At 46.0% G+C, this 26,245-nt stretch overlaps 2 protein-coding genes across 3 annotated transcripts; one reads left to right on the top strand and one right to left on the bottom strand.

The window, feature by feature from the left end:
* Positions 1-386: 386 nt before the first annotated feature.
* Positions 387-16,021, bottom strand: LOC118096890 (cryptochrome-2). Its single transcript, XM_035139239.3, has 11 exons — positions 15,823-16,021; positions 12,380-12,659; positions 11,878-12,072; positions 11,550-11,668; positions 9,597-9,751; positions 8,540-8,680; positions 7,742-7,909; positions 6,287-6,427; positions 5,544-5,695; positions 4,562-4,791; positions 387-1,326 (listed from the first exon to the last, which is right to left on the bottom strand). The coding sequence occupies exons 2-11, from the start codon at positions 12,592-12,594 to the stop codon at positions 1,250-1,252; spliced, it is 1,593 nt and encodes a 530-aa protein (XP_034995130.1). The 5' UTR covers positions 12,595-12,659; positions 15,823-16,021; the 3' UTR covers positions 387-1,249.
* Positions 16,022-16,071: 50 nt separating this feature from the next.
* On the top strand, positions 16,072-26,098 carry TIRAP (TIR domain containing adaptor protein). 2 transcript variants are annotated; one of them, XM_035139910.3, is made up of 5 exons: positions 16,072-16,294; positions 17,317-17,631; positions 20,450-20,561; positions 21,074-21,673; positions 23,779-26,098. In XM_035139910.3, the coding sequence occupies exons 3-5, from the start codon at positions 20,555-20,557 to the stop codon at positions 23,844-23,846; spliced, it is 675 nt and encodes a 224-aa protein (XP_034995801.1). In that variant the 5' UTR covers positions 16,072-16,294; positions 17,317-17,631; positions 20,450-20,554; the 3' UTR covers positions 23,847-26,098. The 2 variants fall into 2 exon arrangements, with proteins under 2 accessions (XP_034995801.1, XP_034995802.1); XM_035139911.3 differs by lacking the exon at positions 17,317-17,631 and having other exon boundaries at positions 16,087-16,294.
* The last annotated feature ends 147 nt before the right edge of the window (positions 26,099-26,245 follow it).

Below are 26,245 nucleotides of genomic sequence, written 5' to 3' on the forward strand. Positions count from 1 at the left end.
GAAGGTGCCCTTCCTTTCCAGGAACTGAACTTTTTTCACCCTTATCCCAGAAATCAGGCTGACTTTTTACTGTTTCTATATACCATTTTAAAAAAAACAAGCAGCATTATTGGGGGTTAAAAGAATGAGTTTCCTTTTTTTTTACAGTTGGAGGTAGAAAAGGAAAGGAGGTCTGTAAAGTTATTTCAAAGAGTGGAAGGCAGTTTAAAACGGAGAACCAATTTTGATTCATTTTCCCGGCAAGAGCTGACAGTGAGGCAAAAGACATGTGGGGGTGTACTATGGGAAGCAGTCTCTCTCAAACAGTTCCAGCTCTGAAGAACTGTACCTTCAGCCTAACCGGCACTTGCTAATTTTGGTTGAGAAGGGAAGATTGCATAAAAAGCTTAATGGCAACAAGAGTTTAATGAGGGAAGGAAAAGTTCCTCAGAAACATGCTATGATAGAAAAATTGATATTCACAAGGTAACCGAGGGAGAGAGTTGTGAATACAAGATATCGTTTTGAGCAATTTTATTTTAGAATATTGCAAGTTACCTTTCCAGCCCCCCAAATGCCAAGGTGACTTCATAATTAAAAAATTGTCACTTAATCGCAGTCTAGTGTGTCTTCTCAGTAGCTGTTCCTTTCTGTCACTTAATCTGAAAATCCACAAGATATACCTGTTTTGGGAGAATAGTAGCTTAGGATGTAGAGGGATATGGTATATTAAAATTTAAATGTTTTTGTTTTTTTAAAAAAAAACAAAACAAAACCTTCCTGTAGTTCAGTAGCATGAAGTGGTTTGCATTGAAACTGTTGGTAAAACAGAAGAAACAAGATTTGCCTTTAGTAGCAGTTTAGTAGCTTTGTGCTGTTTGAACAAGCCACACTCCCAGCACCCGTCAGCTGATGGTCAGCGGAAGCATACTGTACTCCAGCAAATGAACAATTGGAAACTCACTTTAAGATCAGGTGTTTGGTGGGCTTCAGGGAATGGCCCTGCAGGCCATATTGACGCTACCCTGCCAGGCCAAATTTGGCCAAAGGTGTGTGTCCCCCCCCCATAGAAGATAAGCATGGAAACCCTGTTGGGTTGTGTGACCTCATTTTCTCCCTAGTTGCGCTTGCCATCTAAAGGCAGAGTATAACACAGGGGTAGTATTTAGCTTAGCCATTCACCACCACTTCTAGCATTTTGAAAAGTTATTATACTGTGGGTATTGTTGTCTTTTTAGTTTTAAGCCACAGTTTTCAACATGAGCCACTTTTAGGTGCTTTTGATCTTCATTTTCTTTGTTCGCACTTCAGCTTTCAATGGAGCCTCCGGCCGCTTCTGGTTGGCATCTAAAAGAAAAACAATCCAAGTTGATTTCTGTGTAGCACTTTTCAATGTACAGCCTGGCTTATACTTGATCCCAGCCACCTTCTGCCATAAGGCCCCTGTTCTCCGTTTTCCATTTAGATCACGCTGTGTTCATAGCTTGATGCAAACAGCTGGGATCCAACTTCCCTCAAATGAAGCTCCAAAATTTGACATAGGGATGCTTGAAGATCAGAATTAAACTACCATTTCTGTCACTCTGCTGGAATCCTCTAACCTATATCTGGGGGGAAAGGCCATCAATTCCAATAACCACACTGAGCTGCAAGACCTCAGTGTGCCATGCACTAAGGCAGTGTTTCTCAACCAGTGTGCCTCCAGATGTTTTGGGACTACAACTCCCATCATTCCTGACCACTGGTCTTGCTAGCTATGGATGATGGGAGTTGTAGTCCCAAAACATCTGGAGGCACACTGGTTGGGAAACACTGCACTAAGGAACTGTATTATCTTAAAGGTCAATGAGTTCAAAGCATTCATAGGTTGCTGCTGTGCTTGTGCATGATTATCTGCTCTGGCTTCCAGCTGGCCTCTGTTAGGGCAGATAATTGCACTACATCTCCAGGTTGGACAGCGTTAATTCCATTCTACCGAATGCAAACTAACTGCATGCCCTCTGAGGTTGCCTCACTATTTCTCACTGCTCACAGCCTGTTTCCTAAACAGTGATTCCTGCATTAACATGGAGACCTGCCTCCTTGAAAGGTGGCTAATTCCTTTTCACAATTAAATAATAATAATCCAGATCATTTGCGTATTAGAATTTAGCCTAAAAGTTTGTTGGTGGGTGTCACCGGTCTTAGATGTTTGAGAACTACAGTAATTAGAGATTATTATTAATTAAATTTGTTGGTCGTTTTATCTTGCCCAAGACAACCCAAAGCAACTTAAAAACAAAGAACCCACATAGATATATTAAAACCAAGGTGTGCGGAGGGGGAAAATAACATTTGGCGCTGTGGGTTAAACCACAGAGCCTAGGGCTTGCCGATCAGAAGGTTGGCGGTTCGAGGGTTCCGGTTTCCGCCGGCAGGAATGGCGGACCTGTTTTCCATCTCTCTGACCTTCGTAAGGAATTTGGCGGTTGCTAGGGGAGTAAATGGCAACCCCCTACCCTCTCCGGGGGTTACGGAGAGGGGCCGCTGGCCCGCGATGCCCCCAGACCCACTCCGACTGTTTTTGGAGTGGGGGGAGCTTGGGCTGAGCACTTACGAGGGCCAGGACTCCCGGACGCTAATCTGCATGGCGGGGATTTCCATGGTTAAAGAAGATAATTAGGCTTAAATCTATGGACATACTTCAGAAGGAGGGGAAGAAGCGCTGTTTACTGCTGAGAAATTTATGCTGCTGAGGGAGAGGAGTCAAAGGCTGTATTTCATCTGAAAGAAGGATTGATGGGGACGGAGCGATAAGGGAAGTGAGTCCTTTTTTATTTTTCTTCATATGAGTTACTTCGTACCTTCCCAGACGCGATGTCCTGGTTTGTTTGGAGTGAAAGAGAAGCAAAAGACTGTGTGAGTTCAACTTTATAAACTGTTGTTACTGAGCATATTTTTTAAAGATGTGGAGTTGCCGACGAGAAAAGCCCCCCTCTAGTTGGACGGAAGGAGTCCTGGACGCGTTCGGAGGATTTATGAGCTGTGACGCACTTTGAATTGGAGCAGCGACCTGAAGCTAAGTTCAGCTATAGGGCAAGGAGATCCATTAATTTACCAAGAGTCTATGGTTTGATGTTTGGGTCTTCTGCCTGGAAAAGCTGTAAATTTTATAAAGATCGTTAATCTACCCGGTTATGAGAGAAAACGAAAGTGTTTTGAGTTTTTTTTAAGATGGCGCTGCTTCGTGTTGACGCAACAGGGAGCTCCAGACCAAGAAGATTTATGGGGAGGCTGGACTGATTAACCCACACAGGAGAAAGAACATTTGTGAAACCTTGTTTGATATTTATCTCAGCAGCTGGGAAACAATCGGTTGAAAGTGGAAAACATCTATGTGATTATAAGGGAAAGATACGGATTATTATGAACTTGGAGAGACGATTTGAACTTTAGAAAAAAGACGGCAGTGGACAGTTGCGAGGAATTCCCAATTTCTTGAAGCATGGGAACCCAAAAAAAAAAAATTTTTTTAGATGATTTGGCATAATATTCGGTTTGATTGATATATATGTGTATAATTTGAAATAACGAATGTGATATAATTGGTTTTAATTGGAAAATTAATAAAAATATATTTAAAAAAAAAAACAGAAGGTTGGCGGTTCGAATCCCCGCGACGGGATGAGATCCCGTTGCCCAGTCCCAGCTCCTGCCAACCTAAGCAGTTCAAAAGCACATCAAAGTGCATGTAGATAAATACTGTAGGTACCACTACAGCGGGAAGCTAAACGGTGTTCCCGTGTGCTGCTCTGGTTCGCCAGAAGCGGCTTTGTCATGCTGGCCACATGACCTGGAAACTGTATGCCGGCTCCCTCAGCCAATAACATGAGATGAGCGCCGCAACTCCTGAGTCAGTCACGACTGGACCTAATGGTCAGGGGTCCCTTTACCTTTTTACCCACTCTAAAAGTCCATAGTGAAAGGCCTGGATATAGAGGGAAGTTCTTGGCTGGCACCTAGATATACAGGGTGAGTCTTTTAAAAGAGGCTCCGTGGAACATGTGTACTTTGTATCCATGGGGCCTCTTTTAAAGGACTCACCCTGTATAATGATGGTACCAGGTGAGCCTTGCTGGGGAGAGCATTCCACAAACTGAGCCACCACAAAAATCTCCTATTCTCTCCTATCCTCTGGACCTCTCGTTGAGGGAGCACACAAACAAGGGCCTCAGATGATGATTGCTAGTTCCAGGTCAGTCTAGGTCAGTTCATATGGGGAGAGGCAGTATTTAAGCTATTGCAGTCCTAATCCATTGAAGGCTTTATAGGTCAAAACCAGCACTTTGAATTGGGCCTGGAAACGGATTGACAGCCAATGCAGTTGGACTAAGATTGGTGTTACATGCCCTGGTGAGCAATGTGGCCACTGAATTCTCCACCTGCTGAGATTGGAAAGATGGGTTGTGACACTCGGGGCACAGTGCGGAGGCTGAAATTGTTATTACTCCTCTTCCTGATTTTTAGCTGGTAGTTGTCGTTTTAAACATTACCTGTACAGGTACCCCAAGCCATAACAGCACTCTTGTTTTGACAAGCTTACCTTTTTTACTTCTTTCATCCTGCGCTTCGGCAGCTGCACTCTGTGATCGCCGTGCATACGCTGCCTTCATCCGTTCGAGATTCTTTTTCCGCACTTCTTCGTGAGCAACGATGGGCTTGGGATAGTCTTTGCCAATTATGCAGCCTGCACGCTCCTGCACGCTCCGTGGTGCTTTCCAAGGCTCATAAATGTAGTCACTTGGAAACTTCTTGAGGAAGGGGAGGTACTTCCTGCATAGGTTGTAATGATAAAGGAGGAAGTCAGGTGTGTACGGGGGAAAGCTCAGGACTTAGTGGCATAGTATGACAGCCTGATGCTTTGCAGAGTTAAAATCAATATTGTTACGTCCAAGTCTGCACTGGAACAGGGTAACAGCCCTCTGTGGTCATGATAGCACCTGCAAGGGAGATTACATCTGATCCAAAGCAATGTGATTATCATGCAGGTCTACTGGAGTCCAGGAAAATGTGTACAATGTTGTGGGTGTAGAATTAATTTGCCTGAGAATATATGTAGTGTACAGTATATGCTTGAAAATATGTGAGCCTTGTGCACTTGGCTCTCAGAAGTCAGAGAAGTGGTTGAATAATACTTTCAGTAGTTCAGAGAATAGCACCTTGCTAATTTCTATGATTAGAAAACCTGGAATTGGACAAAGTAATGCACTTTTTGCTCTATACATACAGCAAAATTCTTTTTCTCAATGCAGAATTTGGATTAATTTTTTAAGCGTGGCGACGTCAAAGAATTCTGAAATTACAGATTGTAGATACCTAAAAATCAGCCAGATTACTCCTGCACTTATACCAGTTGCCTCTTAGGCACAGGCAAAGCTAAAAAGAGATTCTCACCATTCCACCCATTTAGCTTTCCCTTAATCACATTTATAGACATGATTACTGTTCCCAGTAGTAAACATAAACTCTGCCGGATAACTTAATGCTTGTTTTAAGTGCAGTGATGCTATATTATTTACACCTACTTTATATACTCTCCATTTTTGTCTGTCTTCTTGCCAAAGGCAATTGGTGAGTAGACACGGAAGAACTGGTGGAAAAAGGCACTTGCAGAAAGCCACTGCCAGTTACCGGCATTCAAGGACCAATCGGCATCAAGCAGCAGTTCTTCAAAGACCTGAAATAGGAGAAGTTTGGAAAACGAACGCCTTTTGGGAACCGCAAAGAAGTCCAGTCCAAGAGTCGTAGCTTCCGCATGCTCGACAAGCTTTTTGTAATGTTACATTTTAACTACGCTCCGGGTGTAATGGGGGCATCTGTATCAAGAGGTCACAGTGGCCTGACTACTTAAAGGGACGGTGAACCCTTGTCATGTATTCCACAATTCAGTAGGGAGGAAGCCGTAGGGCAAGAGGCGACAATTTTTTTCAACCTGAGGGCTGCCAACCCTCACAGGCAACATTCTGGGGTTTGCATGCCAGTAGTCGGCATGCAATGGATAGGACACTTACCCTTTTGAACGTTAGCCTGTCTTCCTGTCATTCAGTAAGTCAGAGGTTTCTATCTAGTTTGTATGCAGAATAAACGTGCAGGGCAACTTAAGCATGTTGCTAGGAATGGCGTAAGGGGAGATCTCCCAGTTTTGAATGGAGTGTGTGCTCAGGGGCAACTTAACAGTTCAGCCACTAACTAGCTATGGACCCGCCAATAAATCCAGCTTTCCTCTGGCTACAGAGAATGTTCTGAACTCTGCAACTTCTGCCTTCACCTTTTGCCCTTCCTCCCAGGATATCCAGAGATCTCCTCGCGTCAGGAAGCAAGCCACCGCATGACGTGCCAAATGATGGATCCAGCCCTCTGTGCGCAGCTGCGTCATAATAGCATCTATAAAGGGGTAGCCTGTCCGGCCCTGGCAGCAAGAAAGGGAGAGGAAGCTCAGGTTTTCCCTTACCACTACCCCGCTCCTATTTTCATTCATATTTTCCCAGTTCTTCACTCAAGCAAAACTTAAGTGGTGCATGTTATATATAGCAACATTCTTTTAAACATAAATGCCACCCCAAAATGTTAAATCAGTCAGGAAATTCTGATCACATGTACCAAATAAAAGGAAATAAACCATTCTAGATCAAATGTGGAAAAACAGATAATATCAATTTTGCAGCTCAATTTCATTGAAGCAAGGCAAAATATGTTTAACAGAATTACTGTAATATCATGTCAAAACTTGGAGAGAAGTTGACGTAAGAAGGAATGAAGAAAGCTGACTTTATCTAGAGACAAACTACCAGCATGTCAAGCTTAGTAGAGTCTACACCAAGGCTGAGAGCTACATTCCCCTGTGGTCAACCTTCCAAGGGCCGCATACCTGTTTTGGGTGGGGCTTGATACAAAAGTGGGTGACTCGCTCTTGGTACAGTAGGTTACATTACTGCCATGCAAAAGTTGGGTTTCTACATGCACACCAACCCATCCATCCATCCATCCATGCAAAGTGAGGCACCATCACACATTCCAGCAAGCCAAAAGCACTTGGGTGGTTGTGACCTAGGGCAAGAGTTCTGAGGGCCAGACAGAGAAGCCTGAAGGGCCACCTCTGTAGCCCTTGTGTGCATTGAGAATTGCAGATGGGAATCTTTCTCAGCCCTACGTGGAACAACCCGAGTTTCACCCTTTTCTACTGTAGGAAATAGCAACACCACTAGTCCCATTGGTCTACAGTGCTATATTGGGATGTGGGTGGCGCTGTGGTCTAAACCATTGAGCCTCTTGGGCTTGCTGATCAGAAGGTTGGCGGTTTGAATCCCCGCAATGGGGTGAGCTCCCGTTGCTCTGTCCCAGCTCCTACCAACCTAGCAGTTTGAAAGCACGCCAGTGCAAGTAGATAAATAGGTACCACTGCAGTGGAAGGTAAATGGCATTTCTGTGCACTCTGGCTTCCGTCACAGTGTTAGTCATGCTGGGCTGGCCACATGACCTGGAAAGCTGTCTATGGACAAACACCAGCTCCCTCGGCCTGAAAGCGAGATGCGCGCCACAACCCCATTGTCGCCTTTGACTGGACTTAACTGTCCAGGGGTCCTTTACCTTTTACCTTTTTTTACAGTGCTATGAAAAGTGCATATAAGTGTGGGTAATATGTTTGACCCTGGTGGCAAGGGAGGAGATTGCCTTAATCTGCAAATATTTGGGTAGGTCGTGAACTTTGCCAAACAGAACATGCCTCACGCCAGGCTTTGAGATGCTCCTTGTTGTCATCCCAGTCCACCTGCACACAAACTGGATTGCCCTCCATCTTGTCAAAGTTGGGGATCCCAGCTCCTGCCGTGTAGAAAAACTCCCGCCACAGGAGTTGCCCATGCAGAGATACCGGTGGGTCAGAGTGTTTCCTCTAGAGAAGCACAGTAGAGAAGGAACCATAATTATTCTTTGGATTGTTTTAGAGCAGGGCCCTAGAGCACAGCTCCCACCACCCCGACCACTAGTCATGGTGGCTGGAGATAATGCAGGTTGGAGTCGAACAACAGCTGGAGGACCACTTTTCAGAGAGTCGGAAGAAGACACATTTACTGCAGAGTGATGTTCAGTGGTACAATCTAGCAAGAGGAGCTTCTAAATGCAGCCGTCTAAGGTCCCACCTGCACAGTAGCCATGCATATGGTCGAATTAAATATTGCAGGTAGCTTTTGCAGTCCACCTTGCCTTGGGTGGCTGATTGCCTCTAGTGTCACAGAAGCCCTAGCCATGTAGATTTGTCACAGCAACTTTATATCAGAGAGAGTTTTGACAGCCTTGGTCTGGGACAGATTTTAAAAAAAGTCTTTTTGAGGAAATCTACAAGCAGCATATATGCAACGGAACACCCCCCACCCACCCATCTAGGTCCACAGCCTACAGATTTCTGAAATGGCACTTGTTGGAACAGATAGTATCCAGCAGTTGTATCAATGAAAACAGAAAGGCAGTATTCTGTGATTATATGACAACTCTAGAATATATATAAAAAAGCTCCTCTTCTTACCCCCTGGTAGATTTCAGTCAGCTTCCACCAGAACATCCGTACAGACAGGCACCCAAATTTGACGTAGGGGCTGAGCACCGTGGTGCTAGGAGTCAAAGAATTGGGGGATGTATCAGGCTTCTTAAAATTGCATACCCATGACTGTAAAGAAAAAGGGGGGAATAATGCATTGAGAGTTTTGAGGGGCTAGATATGTCCCAAGGGCTGCCTTGTGGCTATTAGACAAGAGGGCTTTTTGGTGGCGGCCCTTGCATTGGACAGTTCTGTGCCTTGTATGTGCCAGTTGCTTTCTTTACTATATTTTAGGCACCAAAGAACACCCTGTTCTGTTGTCCCTGTAATTTTATTTACTTATTTTTAAAATGCATACCCCACTGAGTTTTCGAAGGAACTCAAGAAAGCTTACAAATCAAACATAACAATCCCCATTAAAATCACAAATGTTGACTGTAGCAAAATCCAAAGTACCCAATGAAGCCAATATAGAGCCACAGCAGTCAAAATCAGGTAGCAGTCTGATCACACAGGCACGTGACAAACAGCCATGTTTTTAACTAGCTGCCGAAGACAACAGTGAATGGGCCCAGCATTTCACATTTAGCAATGTGTTCCACAGGGTGGGTGTAGCAACCGAAGAGGCCATAGCACTAGCTATCGCCACTCATGTTTTCCAGGGTCAATGAATCTGGAGCACGACTTCAGGTAATGTTCAGGCCATGCAGGGAGGAACAGCCAGAAAAAAGCTGTTGAGTTTTTTTTTGGTTTTGTTTATGTTTTTTTGCAAAGTTGTTGAGTTTTTTTAAAGTTTTGCCCAAATTTGTTGAGCAAAAAAGAAAATCCCCAAATACGACGTTGCCAACACGGATTGCCATACGTCTGGATTTTCCCGGACATTTTTTTTGCACGGACACTGCTTCCGACTTGCAGTATTCCAGATATGTCTGGGAAATTCCGGATGTATGCCAACCCTAGCCAAATCTGGCCACCAGGCCAGAGATTCCCCACCAGCGAAGCTAAGTCTGTTGGGCAAAAGCAACAGACATTTCAGTCACTCTACCGTTCTCTTCATATACAAGTCCAGCCGAGCAAGGGCCTCAGATTCTCCTCCTGGATAAAGGTGGGGGCCAGCTGTCTTTGGATCCTGTCCCAGTTCCTCAAGAGAAGGGATGCCATACTCTTTATCATGGTCCTCTTTGACAGATGTGCTGCACTCTAGGTTAGAACATTGATCCGACAGATTCAAAGCTCGTACGGAACAGGGCATCTCTGGTTCGTCTGGCTCCCTGTGCCCAAATCTTGCCGCTCTCAATCCCCGATGACTCAATCAATGTAAGAACTTGTCTAATTATTCATAACAAGGCCAAGTCAAAGTACCAGTACCTTTTATGCTAACTTTTTTGACTACGTTGTAAATCACGCACCTCTTTTCAGCATTTTTTGTATCACATTGGCAAAATATTTGTCCATTCATTGTCACTTTGGCTTAGTATTATTTGCCTTCAGCAGTCGCCAGATCTGATTAGCTAAGCACCCTTGTGACGTGCTATTCACTGGCCTGATCTGCACAACACAGTGAACCAACTATGGCTTACTGGGCCTGTGCAAACATGTGGATTCCCAGAGAGGTGTTCACAACCACTTTGCTCCTCTCTGTTCTATTTTACTCCTCATGCTTTGCTCAGACAAACCTTAGCATGTCATCACAGCATGTGCTGTAAGCTGTCCAGAGTGGCTAGGGAAACCCAGCCAGATGGGTGGTGTATAAATAAAATTATTATTCTTATCATCATCCATGGTTAGGCTTATGGTCAAGCTCTTCCCTTGCTAACCATGAAATGCTGCCTAGAACAAACATAAGCACTGAAAAATGTAAATTGGGTATGGGTAGGCCGATCAGAAGGTTGGCAGTTTGAATCCCCGCGACGGGGCGAGCTTCCGTTGCTTGGTCCCTCCTCCTGCCAACCTAGCAGTTCAAAAGCACGTCAAAGTGCAAGAACCGTATTTTTCGCTCCATAGGACGCACCTGACCATAGGACGCACCTAGTTTTTTAGAGAAGAAAAACAAGTAAAATTTTTTTTTGCTTTCTTGAATTGTCCTAGGCATAGCAGCCAACTCCTAGAGGCCTAGGTGCCTTTGCCCCCCCCCATTAAATATTTGAGGAAGCTTCTTTTGCAAAGGAGGAAAGCTCCATTTTTGAGGATCAGCTCAAAGTTGTTGAGCTTACCTTGCAAAGGGGAAAAAATCCTGTTTTTATGGGGTTCAACTCACAGTTCTGCAGCTTCTCTAGGAAAGGAAAGGGACCCATTTCTACAGTTTCCAGACAGATAATCTAATCAGCCAGTCACATGTCGTTGAGAAAACAGCCTCCCTCTGCAGACAACAATTGAGGCCTGGGCAAGGGGGCAGGGCGGGGCAGGGCAGGAGCTAGCTCCCTTATCTCCCTCCCCGATCTATTGCAATCAGCTGCTGAGTGGGTTCCTTTCAACACTATCTTTCCCTCTTGTTAGCCTTTAGCTCTTTCTTTAAAAAAAAAAAGCCCTGCATTTCGCCCCTGGGCAATTCGGCTCCAGGGACCACGCATTCACTCCATAAGATGCACAGACATTTCATCTTACTTTTTAGGAGGGAAAAAAGTGCGTCTTGTGGAGCGAAAAATACGGTAGATAAATAGGTACTGCTCTGGCGGGAAGGTAAATGGCATTTCCATGCGCTGCTCTGGTTCACCAGAAGCGGCTTAGTCATGCTGGCCACATGATCCAGAAGCTATACGCTGGCTCTCTCAGCCAGTAAAGCGAGATGAGCGCCATAACCCCAGAGTCATCCGCGACTGGACCTAACAGTCAGGGGTACCTTTACCTTTAGGCCACCCATCCCAAGAAGGCAGATTATTCCACAGCATTTCTATCCAAGTCACAGCTCTCTCACACACTCCAAAGGGCCCACAGTACTTGTCAGAATCCATAAATACCCATTGCCTGCATCCCCAAGTCCAGAGAGACTTGTACTCACCCTTCAAGTTTTCCAAACTAGGAGCTGGAACAGGCCGTTTTGGAGGACCCAGAGAAGCCAAGACCGTCTGCAGCCGAGTGTAAGTCAGAGGGGCCTTGCCATTATTCTCAATAATGATTCTGTTGGAAATGATGACAATACATTATCAGGAATGTCCAGCAATGGATTTTTCCCCCTTTGGAAATTGCTTGGAGTTCCTTTGTTGTGGAAAAATAAAATAAAAATGACTGATATACACAATTATTAATAATAATCTCTAAGAAACTTTTACCTGGTGGATTCCAGAAATGCATGCAAAATTGTAATGGCCTTTGCTCTTTGTACCCACCTTTCAGTGTCGTACAAAGTGTGGGACACTTTCTGAACAACTTGGACTCCATGTTCAGCTGCCACCCTCACCACCTCAGCATCACGGCGCCTTGCATAAGGTTCTGTGTCGACTTCAAATGTGAGCAGGGTGACCTTCCATTTCTTAAATAGTTCTGGGAATGCCTCTACAGGACTGCCACGAACTACAAACAGCCTGAGGAGACAACACAACCTTTGATTGCTCAGAAACCAAGAAAGCACCCAAGACTAGGTGAGTTTCTGAGGTCAAGACAGAGAGGACTAGGATCTGGGAGGGGACAGTATGGCAAACTGACAGAGAGCACTGTGTGCCAGAATTGTATTTTTAGCACCTGCATCCTAGTAGGCCAATTTGACCCCCACGCCTCCCCATTTGGCCTCTCCATAGAAAACCATTCAGGTCTGGGGAAAGTACTGTAGAAATGGCCCCTTCAATCACCCTGGTGTACAGTATTTTGAAAACTGGCCCATCTGGTACTTGCCTTGAGTTCAGCTTCTTGAGGCTCTCGTCCAGATCTCTCAGAGATTCAACCAGAAATCTCCAGCGGTTAACGCTGACCCGCATATTCTTCGGGAACCAGGGGTCAAAGATAAAGATAGGGTAGACCTCAGCGCTATCCTTCATAGCTGCTAGCAAGGCAGGGTTATCATGGAGGCGAAGTGCCTTGCGGAACCAATGGATCGAAATATGAGTCATTCTGTTGCGTCACCAGCCTGTTTCTCCCCACTTTATATTAGGAGCAGTGTCCAAGCAGGAAAAAGCTAGGTGGGAACAGGAGAATATTCTTACTTTTTTTACAAAGACAGTGGTACACAAGCTTTCTCATTAGGCAATAATGGGGAACCAGTGGTCTTCCAAGTGTTTCTTGAGTTACAACTCCAATCATCCCTGACCATTGGCCATGCAGGATGGGGGTGATGCAATATGACCCAACATCTAGAGGGCCACAACTTCCCTGTCCTGCCACAAAGGTTGACCTCACTCAACCCCCACTAAATAAACATTTAGGGAAACACATGGATTTAACTTGTAGACCTTTCAGATGGGCAAACTCAAAGGCACATACACTGAGGCACTTAAAGACAATACAGCGGTTCTCAAACGCCTTGGTACCCAAACAACTTGCAACCCAAACACTGCAAACCGGGAAATAAGTGTTCCGGTTTGCGAACTTTTTTCCGGAAGCCGAACATGCTCCGTTTTGAGTGTTACGCTTCCGATTTAAGTGCCACACTTCTGATTTGAGTGTTACACTTCCAATTTGAGTGTTATGCTGAGGTCTGTCTGTTTTTTCTCCCTATTTTGCGTTTTTGTGGCTCTTTTTGTTTTGTTTTTGCGACTGTGTGGAAACCAGTTCAGCTACTGATTGATTGTGTGACTGCAGTACATTGTTTACTGCTTTCATTTTATGGATCAATGGTCTTGTTAGATAGTAAAATTCATGTTAAATTGCTGTTTTAGGGGTTGTTTTTAAAAGTCTGGAATGGATTGATCCATTTTGCATTACTTTCTATGGGAAAGCGTGCCTTGGTTTTGGAACGCTTTGGTTTTGGAACAGACTTCCAGAACGGAGTAAGTTTGAGAACCAAGGTACCACTGTAGTTAAAAGAGTTCTGAAGCGAGGAAGCTCGAGGTTCCCATGCTCCATCTCAAATTCTGCCCTCTGTTTGCTGTCTGCACTGATGCCAGTCACAATGAAGGTTAACCCAGTTCCCTCTTAACCATACCCGTCAACTCCCGGAGTGAAAAATCCGGGATCAGCAGCAGTGCGGCACCGGAAGTCGCTTCTACACATGTCCAGACATGTGTAGAAGCGACTTCCAGTGCCGGCGCTGCCCTATTTCCGGTGCCCAGACATGGCAGAGCGGCACCCAAAATTGGTTCTGCGCATGTCCAGACATGCACAGAAGGAGCCTCCCTGGTCGGCAGGAGCTGGTTTGAAAATCCAGGGGAATTATGGGATATTCCACCATTCGGGATAACTACTTTAAAAAGGGGGTTTCCCATGAAAAACGGGAGACTTGGCAGCTATGCTCTTAACTAGGGTTTCAAACTTGCTACAACCCTGGTTTCAAATGAATCCTGGTCAGCACAGGACTCTGGCGGGCATATGCCCAGGGTGGCTGCCTCACTTTGCCCATGTTCACAATCTGGTTGATCAAAGAGTGAATTTTCCCAACCCTTTCAGTGAATGCTTGTGGATTGTTTAATCTGTTTGCTCTGAGCACCAAAATAAGAGGCCAATCAGTATGTCTGATTAACATCAAGTACAAAAGGATGGTCTTCCACATGCAGTAAAAAGATGTGGAAGCTAAGCAACATGTGTAATAAGCTTCATCTTCTTCAAGACTAGGCTCCAGTAGGGTTCCCCACCCCCCAAAAAATATAACACAGTGCAATGTGTTCACCCAGAAATACATGTCAATAAGTTCAATGGGGCTTGCTCCCAGGTGGATGGGTGTAGAATTACTGCCTTAAAAATGCACTTGAACATATTTTGCACTACTTTGAAATGGGCGGATGTTTTAAACGGAGAAATACTAGAGCTTCAGCTTTAAATGAAATACAAATTAAAAGCAATGGTGCATGTGGACAATACTTTTGCATTGCAAATTAATTGATATGGTTATATTTGAACTTTTATTGGGTAATATTGGAAAACTAATAAAAATATATTTTTTAAAAAATACTTCTGCATTGCAGATACAGGGAGGAAGCCAGTTGAAAACGATCCTTAGGACATTGAAAAAAATAAATAGCAGTATATGCATCGTACACAGTAGCCTCGAAGCTTCAGCTTGTGTGCAGTTGGATTCACAGTTGCGGAGCCCAAATTAATTAACCAAATCTCAATATTCCAGCAGGCGCCTCTTCTGCCATCAGCCTACGGGGAGGCAGTTGTGCACGATCCAGCATGTGCGGGCTCTCATTCTTGGCAAACCACTGGCAGCCCACATTCAGCAATGTTTTGATGGCATGCAAAACTTCAGTCTTATGCAAGCATTAACAAAGCGATGCACACAGCGATGTCAAATGGATCTTCTGCTTACACAATGCCAACAGCAATTGTGTGCATCTAAATCATCTATCCTCCACAAGTTCAAAATCTTGTTTTACACTTGACCCTTGCGGAGCAGACGCTCAGAGCTATTCTGCACAGAATACTTATGAGGATTTGAAGCCTAGGTCACTGCTCTGTTCTGGTCAAGAAAGGGTCATTGTTCAGTGGTTAAAGCATCTACCTCACAGGTAGAAGGTCCAGGGTTTAATCCTGGGCAATTCCAGGCAAGGAGGGGAGAAAACCTGTCTTGAAACCCTGGAGAGCAGCTGCCAGTCAGTGTAAATAGTACTGAGCTAGATGGACCAATGCCAATAAGGCAGCTTCCTAGGTCAATATTATCCACAATGACTAGCAGCAAATATCCAGGGCTTCAGACAGAAGTCTTGGAATCTGTACAGGCAAAGCAAGCGCCTTATCCCAGAGCTAAGGCTCCCTTTCCTTGAAAGAAATGAGGGAGTAGAATTCTGAACATGTACAACTTCAGACTGTAAGTGTGCGGAGAAATCATATTTTTTTATATTTCTACACATTTAATAATAAATTCCTGCAAGACAAAAGCATCAGGAAAAGAGCTGAGCTAGAAACTTTCTTGCTGATGTGCTAGTTTTCTAGTTGAGCTGGGAGGCTCCCCCCACCCCGCCTTTAATTGCTGTTGCAACTGTTGCAATCCCTCCCTCTGGGGAGACAATGGAGGAGTGTGCCTTTTGGGGTGAAGTCAAACTGCTGGAAGGTTGCGGGGAACAGCTGCTAAAAGGGACATTCCCCATCTGCAGTCTGAAGCAGTACAGCACTCAGCTAGCTTATTCTGCAACTGCAACGCACCTCCAACCAGCCTCAGGCTGCCAGCCTATATCTCCACTTACCTGGGAGTAAGATCTATTGAACTCAGTAGGATTCAGAGCTGAGTAGGCATGTATAGGACTGCAGGGTTAGGTTAATCCACCTTGATTCTTCCAGGCAGAGGAGAAAAATCTTATAAAGAGACATTTCTAACTTCTCTCTCCACCCTCTCCGACCGCACTTCGGCTCTTGCAAACCGGCTATACTTGCGTAACTTAGTGATGCCCAACCTCACAGCATCCGAGAAGTTACACAACTGCCGCCGTCACTCTGGGGCGTGACTTCCTGCTACTGCAGCCTCTCCCTACCCTTTGCCCCTCCCGCATACTCCATTACTCTGAATTGGTTAAATAAACGGAGCTCCCGCCCGTTACTCGAGAGTCATCGGGCATGAGTAGTATTCACACGTGCCGTGCAAATCGGGGTTTTGCCCCAGTCCTAGGCACAGTGACGCGACAGGACGTCCCGCTGAGTTCAATGGAGCCTTAGTCCTCGGTAAGCGTGCTCTGGATCGCAGCCTTGGCAACTTGATCTTAAACTGCTTTTCTAGGAAATATACCACTGCATATACCCAACAGGTTTTTGTACTCCTGAATCTAGCCTGCAGACTTGCAGCCTCAATGTCTCTTGTGAAAGAGAGCCCGTGTCTTTTGAATGCAATGAAGAGGGATGTGGGGGGGGGGAGAGTTAGATTATCACATGCTGGAATGGAATTTACTCTTTTCCATTCGCTAGACAAAATAGGATTGCCATTTCTTTTCACCGCTGCAGACTTTGCAGTTGCAGCCCAGAGCACATATCGGGGCCGGTCCAATTGGCCTCATTGGCACGTACTTCTGATTAAAGATGCCCAGCAACCGGTTGGACTTAACCACCGAAAAGGGGGCTGAAGCGATGCCAGAGGAGCTTTAAAATGCTACCCCAAAAAAGGCGGGGTGCAAGGCGATTGAAATGCACCGCTTTTCAGGTGCTGTTGTTTTTTTGCTCTGGAATTTTTATTTAAATTAGTGATCGCCCCGGAACTTCCAAGAATAGCAAATACGTAGCAATACAGTAGTGTAATTCTATACCTGCTAACTCAGAAGGAAGGCTGCAATCCCTAACACCATTTGCTTGGGAGAAAACTACACTGAATAGGGCTTACTTTTGAGTAGGCATTAGTTACAGGCAGGTAGCCGTGTTGGTCTGAGTCGAAGCAAAATAAAAAAAATTCCTTCAGTAGCACCTTAAAGACCAACTAAGTTTTTATTTTGGTATGAGCTTTCGTCTGAAGAAGTGTGCATGCACACGAAAGCTCATACCAAAATAAAAAACTTAGTTGGTCTTTAAGGTGCTACTGAAGGAATTTTTTTATTTGAGTAGGCATTGTTAGGCTTGTCCGCCAAGTCACTGTGTTCAGTGGACCGCCTACTTCCAGAAAAATGGATATAGAGGATCGCAACCTTCAGTTCAGTCTCCTGGGCGTGTTTTATCGGAAGTAGGTCCCACCGAGTTTAACGGAGTTTACTTCCATGTAGGCGTGCGTTTGAGCGCTTTCGAGTAGTCTGGAAAACCTGCAAAGCGCCACAAGATCCTCCTCCTTGCAAAAAAAAAAAAAAAAGCAGCGTCAGGGGGCACCCGAGAGGTCCTTAGCACCCAGGCGAAGAGGGAAGTAGCCCAGGCGAGTTCCTCCGGAGGCAGCAGAGACCGATCGCGCGCGCCCACTTCGGAGGGGATCTGCTTCGCCCCGGTTCCACGATCGCCAGAAGGAAAGGCAACCGGGCCGAATTGTGACCATCGCGCAGGAATTTACGCAGCTTCGCTGTGCCCCGAACTCACTTTCAGAAGGAAAGGTTGGTTAATCCGGCTAGTTAGGATGCTGTGCATAGGAGCATAGGAGCCAACTCCTGGGGGCCGAGGCTCCCCAATTGTATTGGCATTGTCATTCAAATGGTGTCCGTGCACCACGTCGATTTATGCAGGGTAGGGGTTGTTTACACCCCCCCCTCCATATTCAAGTTGGCACCCCTGCTTGGGAGTACGCCTCATCGAATTTAGACTGCCCTTTTTTTCCGGAGTAAACTTGCATAGGGTTCCGGCTGCCGGTCCATCCTCCTCTTCTCGCTTTCTGATCGCAGTTTCTCGCCAATGCCTCCGCTACGCAAGAGGGGCGAGGCGGCCGCAGAGCCGCGGTTTGAGCAGTTACTGTACAGTACTTCCTAAATAAAGTTGCAAAATGCAGGAGGAAGCGCTGCCTTCCGCGCCCAGGCGGGCGAGGAGGACTCCAATCAATTTTGGCCTCTCTTCCTGGCTTTTAGTTTTTTAATTCTTTGTGCCACACATTCGTAGACCGCGCCGTTCAAATCCAATGGCTTGTAGCCAACGAAGTTCTGCTCAAAGTCTACCCGCTCAGAGCAGACCCACTGAAATCTATGCACCGATATTACCGGTAGTCGTGTACATTCGGGTCCACGCTGGGGGGCGAGGGAGCCTGTTCCTTTTTTAGAAGGAACAGAAGTAGTTCAGGGTTGAGATTGAATGGTGACATAAGGCAGCCAGATGGGGGTAAATCTGGGTGCAGCACTTACTTTTTCCCCATATAGCAAAACTACTGTTGACTTTAATTATGAAATACTGTAACGGATTGCAGCAGTTTGGGTACACAGTTCTAAAACTCCACTAGCCCCCCCCCCCAATGTATGCCTTGGAATGCAAACTGATGCACTTCCATTTAGATAAGGGTTTTTAAACTTTCCCTTGGAAGCAGATTTATAACAGTCATAAAATTAAAATCTTACAACATTGCAATTCTCTGCATGTTTGCCTAAAATTAGGTCCACGGAGGCTGCATCTGCACACCATGCATTTAAAACACATTATTAATTAATTAATTCAAATTATACGAATTACATATAAATCACATACATAAATTACATACATGACTTCTGTTCTGGGAACTGTAGTTTGCTTCGGGTGCTGGAAATTGTATCTTTCTGGGGGTGAACTACATTTCCCAGGATTCTTTGGGGAAGCCACGTGTTTGAAATATATGATGTGTTTGCAGCCTGTGAGACCTACACCCAAGTAAGTCTGCTCTGCTGCATTCAGACTCGGGGGCCCCATCATGTTGTCCTCAGATACCACTCCCACATTGTTTCTTCCCAAGGACCCCTGCCCCCACATTTAAAAAAGGGGGTGGCTTTTTGGCCTTTGGGGTGTCCAGCATGCTTTTTCCCCTGTGTTTTTTTAGTTTGAGAGCACGCTGAGGGACAGGTTTCTGAGCATCATCAATTTTTCTTCTGCGAAATGTGTTTTTTTGTGGTGTCCAAAAAAGTTGCTCAGATTTTCAAATGTGCCCTTTGATCCAGAAAGACACCTCAATTAGGTTAGAGTTGAACTGGGTGCTGCCTGGACCAGGCTTGACAGATGGGTGGGATTATGCGCTTGAGGTTATAATGTCGGGCAAACCTGTTTTTGCCCACAAAGTTTTGTCACTCAAAGCAAGGTTCCCAGAGTTGTGCAAGCCTTGACAACCAGCTGGTCGTCATGTTGAAGTTTGTACCACTAGCTGGGCAGTGCTTTGCAAGCACTGGCAGTCAGCTGATCTTCACCCTTTCAGAGTCCTGTGCTTTGGAGGTGGTGCTGATCAGCTGATTGGTGGTGCTTGCAAAACCTCTTTGGCTCAGCCATGTCTTTCCATCCTACGGCACACCTCTTCCCAAATCAGCAATGGGAGCATGCTGGATGCTGAGTAAACAGGAATGTGGGCATGTAGGATTTATTGAGTGTATTTGTTTGTGAGTTGTTAAGATTTTGGTTTATGATACAGTATTTATTTTTTAAATATCAAGCTGCTTTGCTAGTTCGGAGAGGTGTAGGGCTTATAATTTGCCTTTCCCCCCTGAATCTTTAGACTTTATTGCAGTACACTCTTCTCTGCAATTGGAAGTCTAAAACAGAAAATTGGGAATTGACACACACTCCATATGTCTGTACTAAAAATGACCTGACAGCAAACGATAATCCATAGGTTGCAGTATACTGCCCACCCTTATTGCAGGCTCCTTTTTGTGTAGGTCAGAGGGCAAGCCTGTTGAGGACCTGAGGGAGCCATGTGGTGGCAGTGGGCGGACCAAAGACAACTGTGGGTGGGGCCAGATCTTTTTCTCCCCGCCTACCCTTTTCTTCCCTGCCCAGTGAACTAGATGAATTAGCTCACTGTCTTCCAAGAGTTCAGGTCTGAACTGATTGCTTCCAGGGGTCTTTTGAAACTGGGCCAGGGCAGCCCTACTGCCACAGGTTGCCCATCCCTGATGTAGAAATTGGCTCAAGTAGCTGGTTTGGTGGGGTGGGAGATTTAGACAAACAATAAAGTTCTGCTTTGAATAGTGATGGGGAGAAATTTGATTCAGGTCACATTTAAAGGCAAACCTACCTAAATGTCACTATCTGAAATAGGGCGCAGATCAAAACCCAGGCACCTTTCAAAATTCACACTTCCTTGAATTTTGCAATGCAGTTCTGGAGCACAGGCATATAAAAACTCATATACCGAGATCAAGTGCACATCAAAGGGCATATAATAATGAAAATAGCATACAAAAATTCTAACTTTTGGTTAAAGCATGAACAGAAATAATGATAATTTTTGTGCTTTTTTAAAAATTACAGATCGATGCAGAAACGGAATGGAACAGCCTTGTGAATGAATACACGCAAAACGGCTGCGAGCCAGAACTGATCAGTCCATCCCTAGAAGATAGTCTTGCTATTGGGATGGCAGGTCAGTATGTCAAACTCATTTTGTGTGTACAGTGGTACCTCGGTTTATGATCTTAATCCATTCCCGAAGTCCATTCTTAAACCAAAACCGTTCTTAAACCGAGGCGTGCTTTCCCTAATGAGGCCTCCCACCGCCGGGGCCCTTCCACCGTTTGGATTCCTTTCTTCGACCGAGGTAAAGTTCTTGAACCAAGACACTAATTCCGGTTTTGCGGAGTTTGTAAACCAAATCGTTCTTAAACTGGACTGTTCTTAAACCGAGGTACCACTGTATCTGTGTTTGTTTTCTATCTCTGTGTGTACACACACTAAGACCACCAAGTCATACAGTGTAACATAGTGTACAACGATATTAACAATAAAATGTAAAATACCATAAAGAAAGGGCAAAACGATCCATGAAATGACTGGTTGATCAAAGAATTAAAACCATTACATGGACCTGTCTTGGTTAGATCTCTCTCTGCTGGCTGCTGTTCAATTTAGCCTGATTCTGAATTGGTGACTTTACAGGCTGGTTCAAGGCACTTCTGCAGAAGTCCAGGAACACTTCCAGCTCCACAAAATGCCACTTGAACAATATTTCTAAACATTCGCCTTCACCTCCTCCGTTGAGTAGTTCCAGCACCCCAACAAGCAACTTGACAGCCAGCCCCAAACAGGTGCCCTCTGCCTCTCAGGTAAGTGTGAGCATTTCAGGCAGCGCCCGCTGGAACAAGTTGTATGACGTGTGCATCTGCCACAACGAGGGCGACCTTGGGTTTGTGGAGGAGCTGGTCTCCTACCTAGAGAGCCAGCCGGAACACTTCCGTTGCTTTCTTCAGCCCCGGGACTCTGCTCCGGGGGGTGCCATCGTCACGGAGCTGTGCGACGCCGTCCAGAACAGCCACTGCTGGGTGCTGCTCATTACACCCAACTTCCTCAAGGATCCCTGGTGCCGTTACCAAATGCACCACGCTTTGACGGAGGCGCCCATGGCAAACGGGCGCACCATACCGGTGCTGAAGGACATGGACCGCAAAGACTATCCCCGGGAGCTCCGATGCCTCTATTACATCAGCGTAACGCTCCAAGATACCAGCTTCAGGCAAATCAGAGAGACGGTGCTGCGCTGTAAGTAAGAGAGGGTTTCTTAGCAGCTTAACCACTTCTGTGGGTGCATGTCAGGAACCGTGCTGAGGAGGGCTGTACTGAGGAAGAACAGTGGGAGCCTCCCCCTGCTCCTGATCAGGATCCTGAATCTTCCCAGGAGCAGGAGGACAGTATGGATTTGGAACAGTGGTTTGCAGAGGGGCACAGTTCAGAAGGCAGAAGCTGGGAAATACTGGATGGGGAACAGCAAGGAGAATAAAGACTGGGAGAGAGAGAGTGTGTGTGTTAACAGATTCACTGTCTCTGGAAAGCATTCATCCGCTTTCCCCGAGGTCAAAAAGAGCTGAGAAAGTGGCAGAACAGAAAGCACAGAGGGTACAAGCTCGGGTTACAAGATGTAGGAGTGACGTGGATGATAGGGACATAAGGGGGTGGAATTCTTAGTTGGGAGCACCGCCATTCCTAGTAGATGGGTTCTTAGTTCTCTCGCTGTGATCATTAAAGTTTCTAACTGGTAAGAAGACTCCTTTTCCTTTGTCCTGCTTATCTACTGCCACGGGGTGTGTGTGGAGAAGCTGATTCCCTGAAGCCTGACAGCGCATCGGTTGTACTCCACAAATTCACAACCATACTTTCTTATTCCTTGCTGGTCTGACAGTCCTATTCTCCCCCCCCCCGTCATAACTGCCTCAGCTGCCCCTTTCTCAGCATTCCAGTCTGGTGGCTAAATTTATTGTTTTATTAAATTATGCGGTTCGCAACATAAAAACGCAAGATAAAACCACAAAATGCATAAGAAGAAGCAAGAAACAAACAAACAAAAACCCTACAAAACAATAACTACCCTTCTTCCACCCATTCCCACAAACACATTCAAAAGGATATAGGATGTTTGTTAGCCAAAGGCCTGGTTGTAATGGAATGTCTTTGCCTGGTGCTGAAAGATGTATAATCATAACGTAGGCACCAGTCGAACCTCCCTGGGGAGAGGATTCTGCAAACGGGGAGCTATTGCAGAAAAGGCCCATTCTTGTGTTGCCACCCTTCGGACCCCATGTTGAGGAGGCACATGAAGAAGGGCCTCAAATGATAACTGCAGAGTCCGGGCCAGTTTATATGGAGAGAGGCGGTCCTTGAGGTATTGTGGCCCTGAGTCACTAAAGCCTTTATGGCAAAACCAGCACTTTCACTTTGCCCAGAACTCTCACCCTTAATTTCCTGTTTTACCAGGTAACTAACCTTATGGAATACATCAGTGGTTTTCAACCAATGTGCTGTGGCACCCTGGGGTGCCTTGAATGATGGTCAGGGGTGCTGTGGGCAACACTGGCCTCTGTCCTTCTTTCCTCCCCCCCCAAATGCCTTATTGTGTCTCTGCCTCCCAAAGGCTTGCACAGCTGTTTGTTGTACCAGCTCTGGCTACAAGCTCCCCAGGCGAATGGTGTCTCTGGGGCTGGTTGGGGGTGGGTGAGTCTGATTGCCAGGAGCTGAAGCGGCCCCTCACAGTAAGCAAGCAAGTGGTTGAGGGAGCCCAGCCAGCCAGTCCACCAGCCCTTGCTGTTGGGAATGGACAGACAAGTCCCAGTGAGAGGAGGCACCTTTCTTTGAGACCAGGGAGGAGGGCAGCTCAGAGACCAGGGGCGGCAGCAGCGGCTGCCTGGAGGACTCCCAAGGAGATGGGAGAGGAGGGAACACTCCACAAGGAAGGGTGTTCGAGAAAGGGTGAGAGGCTGACAGCTCTGCAGGCAAGAGGTGACATAGCTGGGCTCCTGAGCCCCACAGGGTTGCCGCAGAAAGAATGTAGTTGGGAGCCGTGAACTCAAAAAAGTATGGCTAATGGTCAGGGATGGTGGGAGTTTTAGTCCAACAGCATTGATAAGGCCACAGGTTCCCTGTCCCTTGTAGACAGTACCGAGCTAAAGAAAGCAATGCTCCACCTTGGTTTAAGACAACTTCCTACGTACAGCCCTGCAAGCTAGTAGATGCAACTGCTTGTGGCAAAATGGTAGAAAGCAATGCCTGTTTACTGGGTGCTAACCATGGAGTTTTTATAAATGGGTGAAGGTTGTCTGAGGTTTCATAACTGCCTGGTTCAAAGCTCCTAACAGCTTTTGTGTCTCTCTCAGATCTTCAGGAGCTCTGTCAGAACAAAAGCAGAATAGGCGAACCGGACATCCTGCAACAGAAGAAATAAAGGCTGGGCCAAAGGAACACCTCGTTGTGCAACTGGGATTGGTGAAGAAGTCTTCGTGGTGCTCTCTCTCTCTAGTGGGCCTGGCCTCTCATACCTTTTGAAGGGCAGATCCCATCCTAGTTTGCAGTTCACAGTCTGGAAAGAGCACAAACTGGTTACCATTCTGGTGTGCTTTATGCTCTGATAGTCCTAACTGGAACGATAGTGTTAGTTCTGCCCACCACAACCATAGGGACACTAATATTAACACTTGGGCCGTGCTGGAAAATATTGCAGTGTGAGCTGCTCCAGCCCTGCCCTCCTTTATGATACTCCATTCCATTCCCTCTCATCCCCCAATTTCTCACTCTTTGCCACAACAGTAATTCTGTGCCCATTGTAGATACCAGGTTCTCATTGTGTCAAATTTAGCTTCTCTCAACCCTGAAAGCAAACACTTGAGTTTCTTCTTTTTTTAAGTTTGTATCTCCCTCGGTGAAGGATTACCATTTTTGCCCCAGAATCCCTCCAGAAAGGTTGTGACTAGCCAGAAATTTGAAAGAAGTCTTATCTGACACAAGGTTTCATCATAGGCCTGACTGCTAAATTGTATCTGAAATTTGGACCTTATCTATCACGCTTGGGTTGAAGGCACATTCATTTTCCCCCACTTGCCTTTTATCATATACGTACAGCAGTACCTCAACATCCGAATGACTCGACTTCCGAAGGTTTCGACTTACGAAGTCGGCAAACCTGGAAGTCTTTTCGTCGCGTGCATGTTCTGCACCTGCGCAGAAGTGGTGCGCGCGGTCAGCGCATGCGCAGAAGCGCAAAATCTCGCTTCGCGCATGCACAAAATGGATGCTTCAACAACCGAAGGATTCGACTTGCGAAGAGCGCCGCGGAACGGATCGCCTTTGTAAGTCGAGGTACCACTGTACACCAGGGCAGTCCAACACGTGGACTGAGGGCCACACATGGCCCTCGAAGCCCTTTTTGGCAGCCTTCGGCAACATTTGATCCCCCTCCCCTCTCGCTTCCTTCCCAAAGGAAGGCGGGAGGGCTCTGACGGGGTCCTAGCATCTTCCTGCCTCCTTCCCAAAGGGTAGTTAGCATACTCTCCCAGCTTTGGGAAGGAGGTAGGAGGGCTCTGGGACCCTGTCCGAGCCTTGCCTTGCACCTCCTTTCCAAAGCCCAGTGCATTGGAAAGGCAGTTTGAGGGCTGGGAGAGGGCTGTCAATTTTTGGCCTTGCTCCATTCACCCTCCTTGCACCATGCAACAAGGCAGTGTGTGACCTGCCGGTTATGTGTCAAATTACCCTTGCAGCCCAGTTGGTATGAAAGGTTGGACCACCCTGATATATACCAAGACCAAATGACCTTATGCTGCTGTTCAAGATTGTATAGGTGGGAAAACCTTTGCAGCCCAAAGGCCACATTCCCTTCTAGGAAGCCTTCTAAAGGCCAAGTGTTAATGATGGCCGAGGGCAGAGGAAAAAGTGGGAGGAGCAATAAACAAAAATACTGTATCACCTTTAAGCTAGTATCTGCAGACTCTCCCACACACCCCTCTCTGTCCTCCATCCAGGCAATAAAAGGGGCATTATCAGAGTTCAAGGACACAGTTGAGCCAAGCAAAAACACATGGGCTGTGAGGGAGAGGCTGTGAGGGGTGTGGCCTGGAGCAAATTCTAGGGCCAAACAGAGATGAGAGCCACATTGGGGACACCCAGGCCTGACATTCCCCACCCCTGACATGTTTAATCTATTCTGACCTCTCCTTCAATCCACCACATGCAAATTTGGATGAAAATAATAAGCTGCGTTCTGCATTTCTTCCCTACCACATGACCTGGATGAATCGGCCAGTGAGTGGATAGAGTGGGAAGAAAGTGAATACTCCATCTAATACTTAACAATTTTCTCGTCTGCTACAAATTTTAGCCCAGGAAGTGGGGACCCTGTGGTCTTCCAGATGGTGTTGGACCTCCCATCAGCCCTCATGGCTAGTGGCCAAGGATGACAAAGACTCTAGTCTAGCACCAGAAGTTCTCCATCCCTGTTACAGCCTATGTAATGGGTGTCTCAAAGTATTATTTGGATGTTTAGTTTGTTTTGCAGGCCACTTCGCCAAGAAGCAGAGATAAGGGCAGACTTTTTGCTGTCGGTGCCTATTTTTGTAATGTTATAGAATGTGATTTTTGTTTGTTTAAGTCAAAACTTAATTCATTCACTTAACTTTTCTCTAAGTAAATGTATTTGGAATAGACCGTTTAGTGTCGTCCTCTGTTGTTCTGGACAGCATGGCGCATTAACATGATTTTGCTTAGCAACCCTTATGAAACCATAGCAGTTTTGGTTCCTTTTTGCTTCTCTGAGTTGAAGGCCGTTGTGTAACACGGAGCACTGAGTAATAC

The sequence above is a fragment of the Zootoca vivipara genome, chromosome 14 (assembly GCF_965207765.1).
Source record: "Zootoca vivipara chromosome 14, rZooViv2.hap1.1, whole genome shotgun sequence".
NCBI classification, from domain to species: Eukaryota; Metazoa; Chordata; class Lepidosauria; order Squamata; family Lacertidae; genus Zootoca; species Zootoca vivipara.

Coding starts and splice junctions, on each gene's coding strand:
- LOC118096890 (XM_035139239.3), bottom strand. CDS start 12,594: ATGACTCATATTTCGATCCATTGGTTCCGCAAGGCACTTCGCCTCCAT. Junction 11,669..11,877: donor ACTTTGTACGACACTGAAAG/GTGGGTACAAAG, acceptor CATTTCCAACAG/AATCATTATTGAGAATAATG. Junction 8,681..9,596: donor ACTTGTATATGAAGAGAACG/GTAGAGTGACTG, acceptor TTTTCTTTACAG/TCATGGGTATGCAATTTTAA.
- TIRAP (XM_035139910.3), top strand. Junction 21,674..23,778: donor CAGAGAGACGGTGCTGCGCT/GTAAGTAAGAGA, acceptor TGTCTCTCTCAG/ATCTTCAGGAGCTCTGTCAG.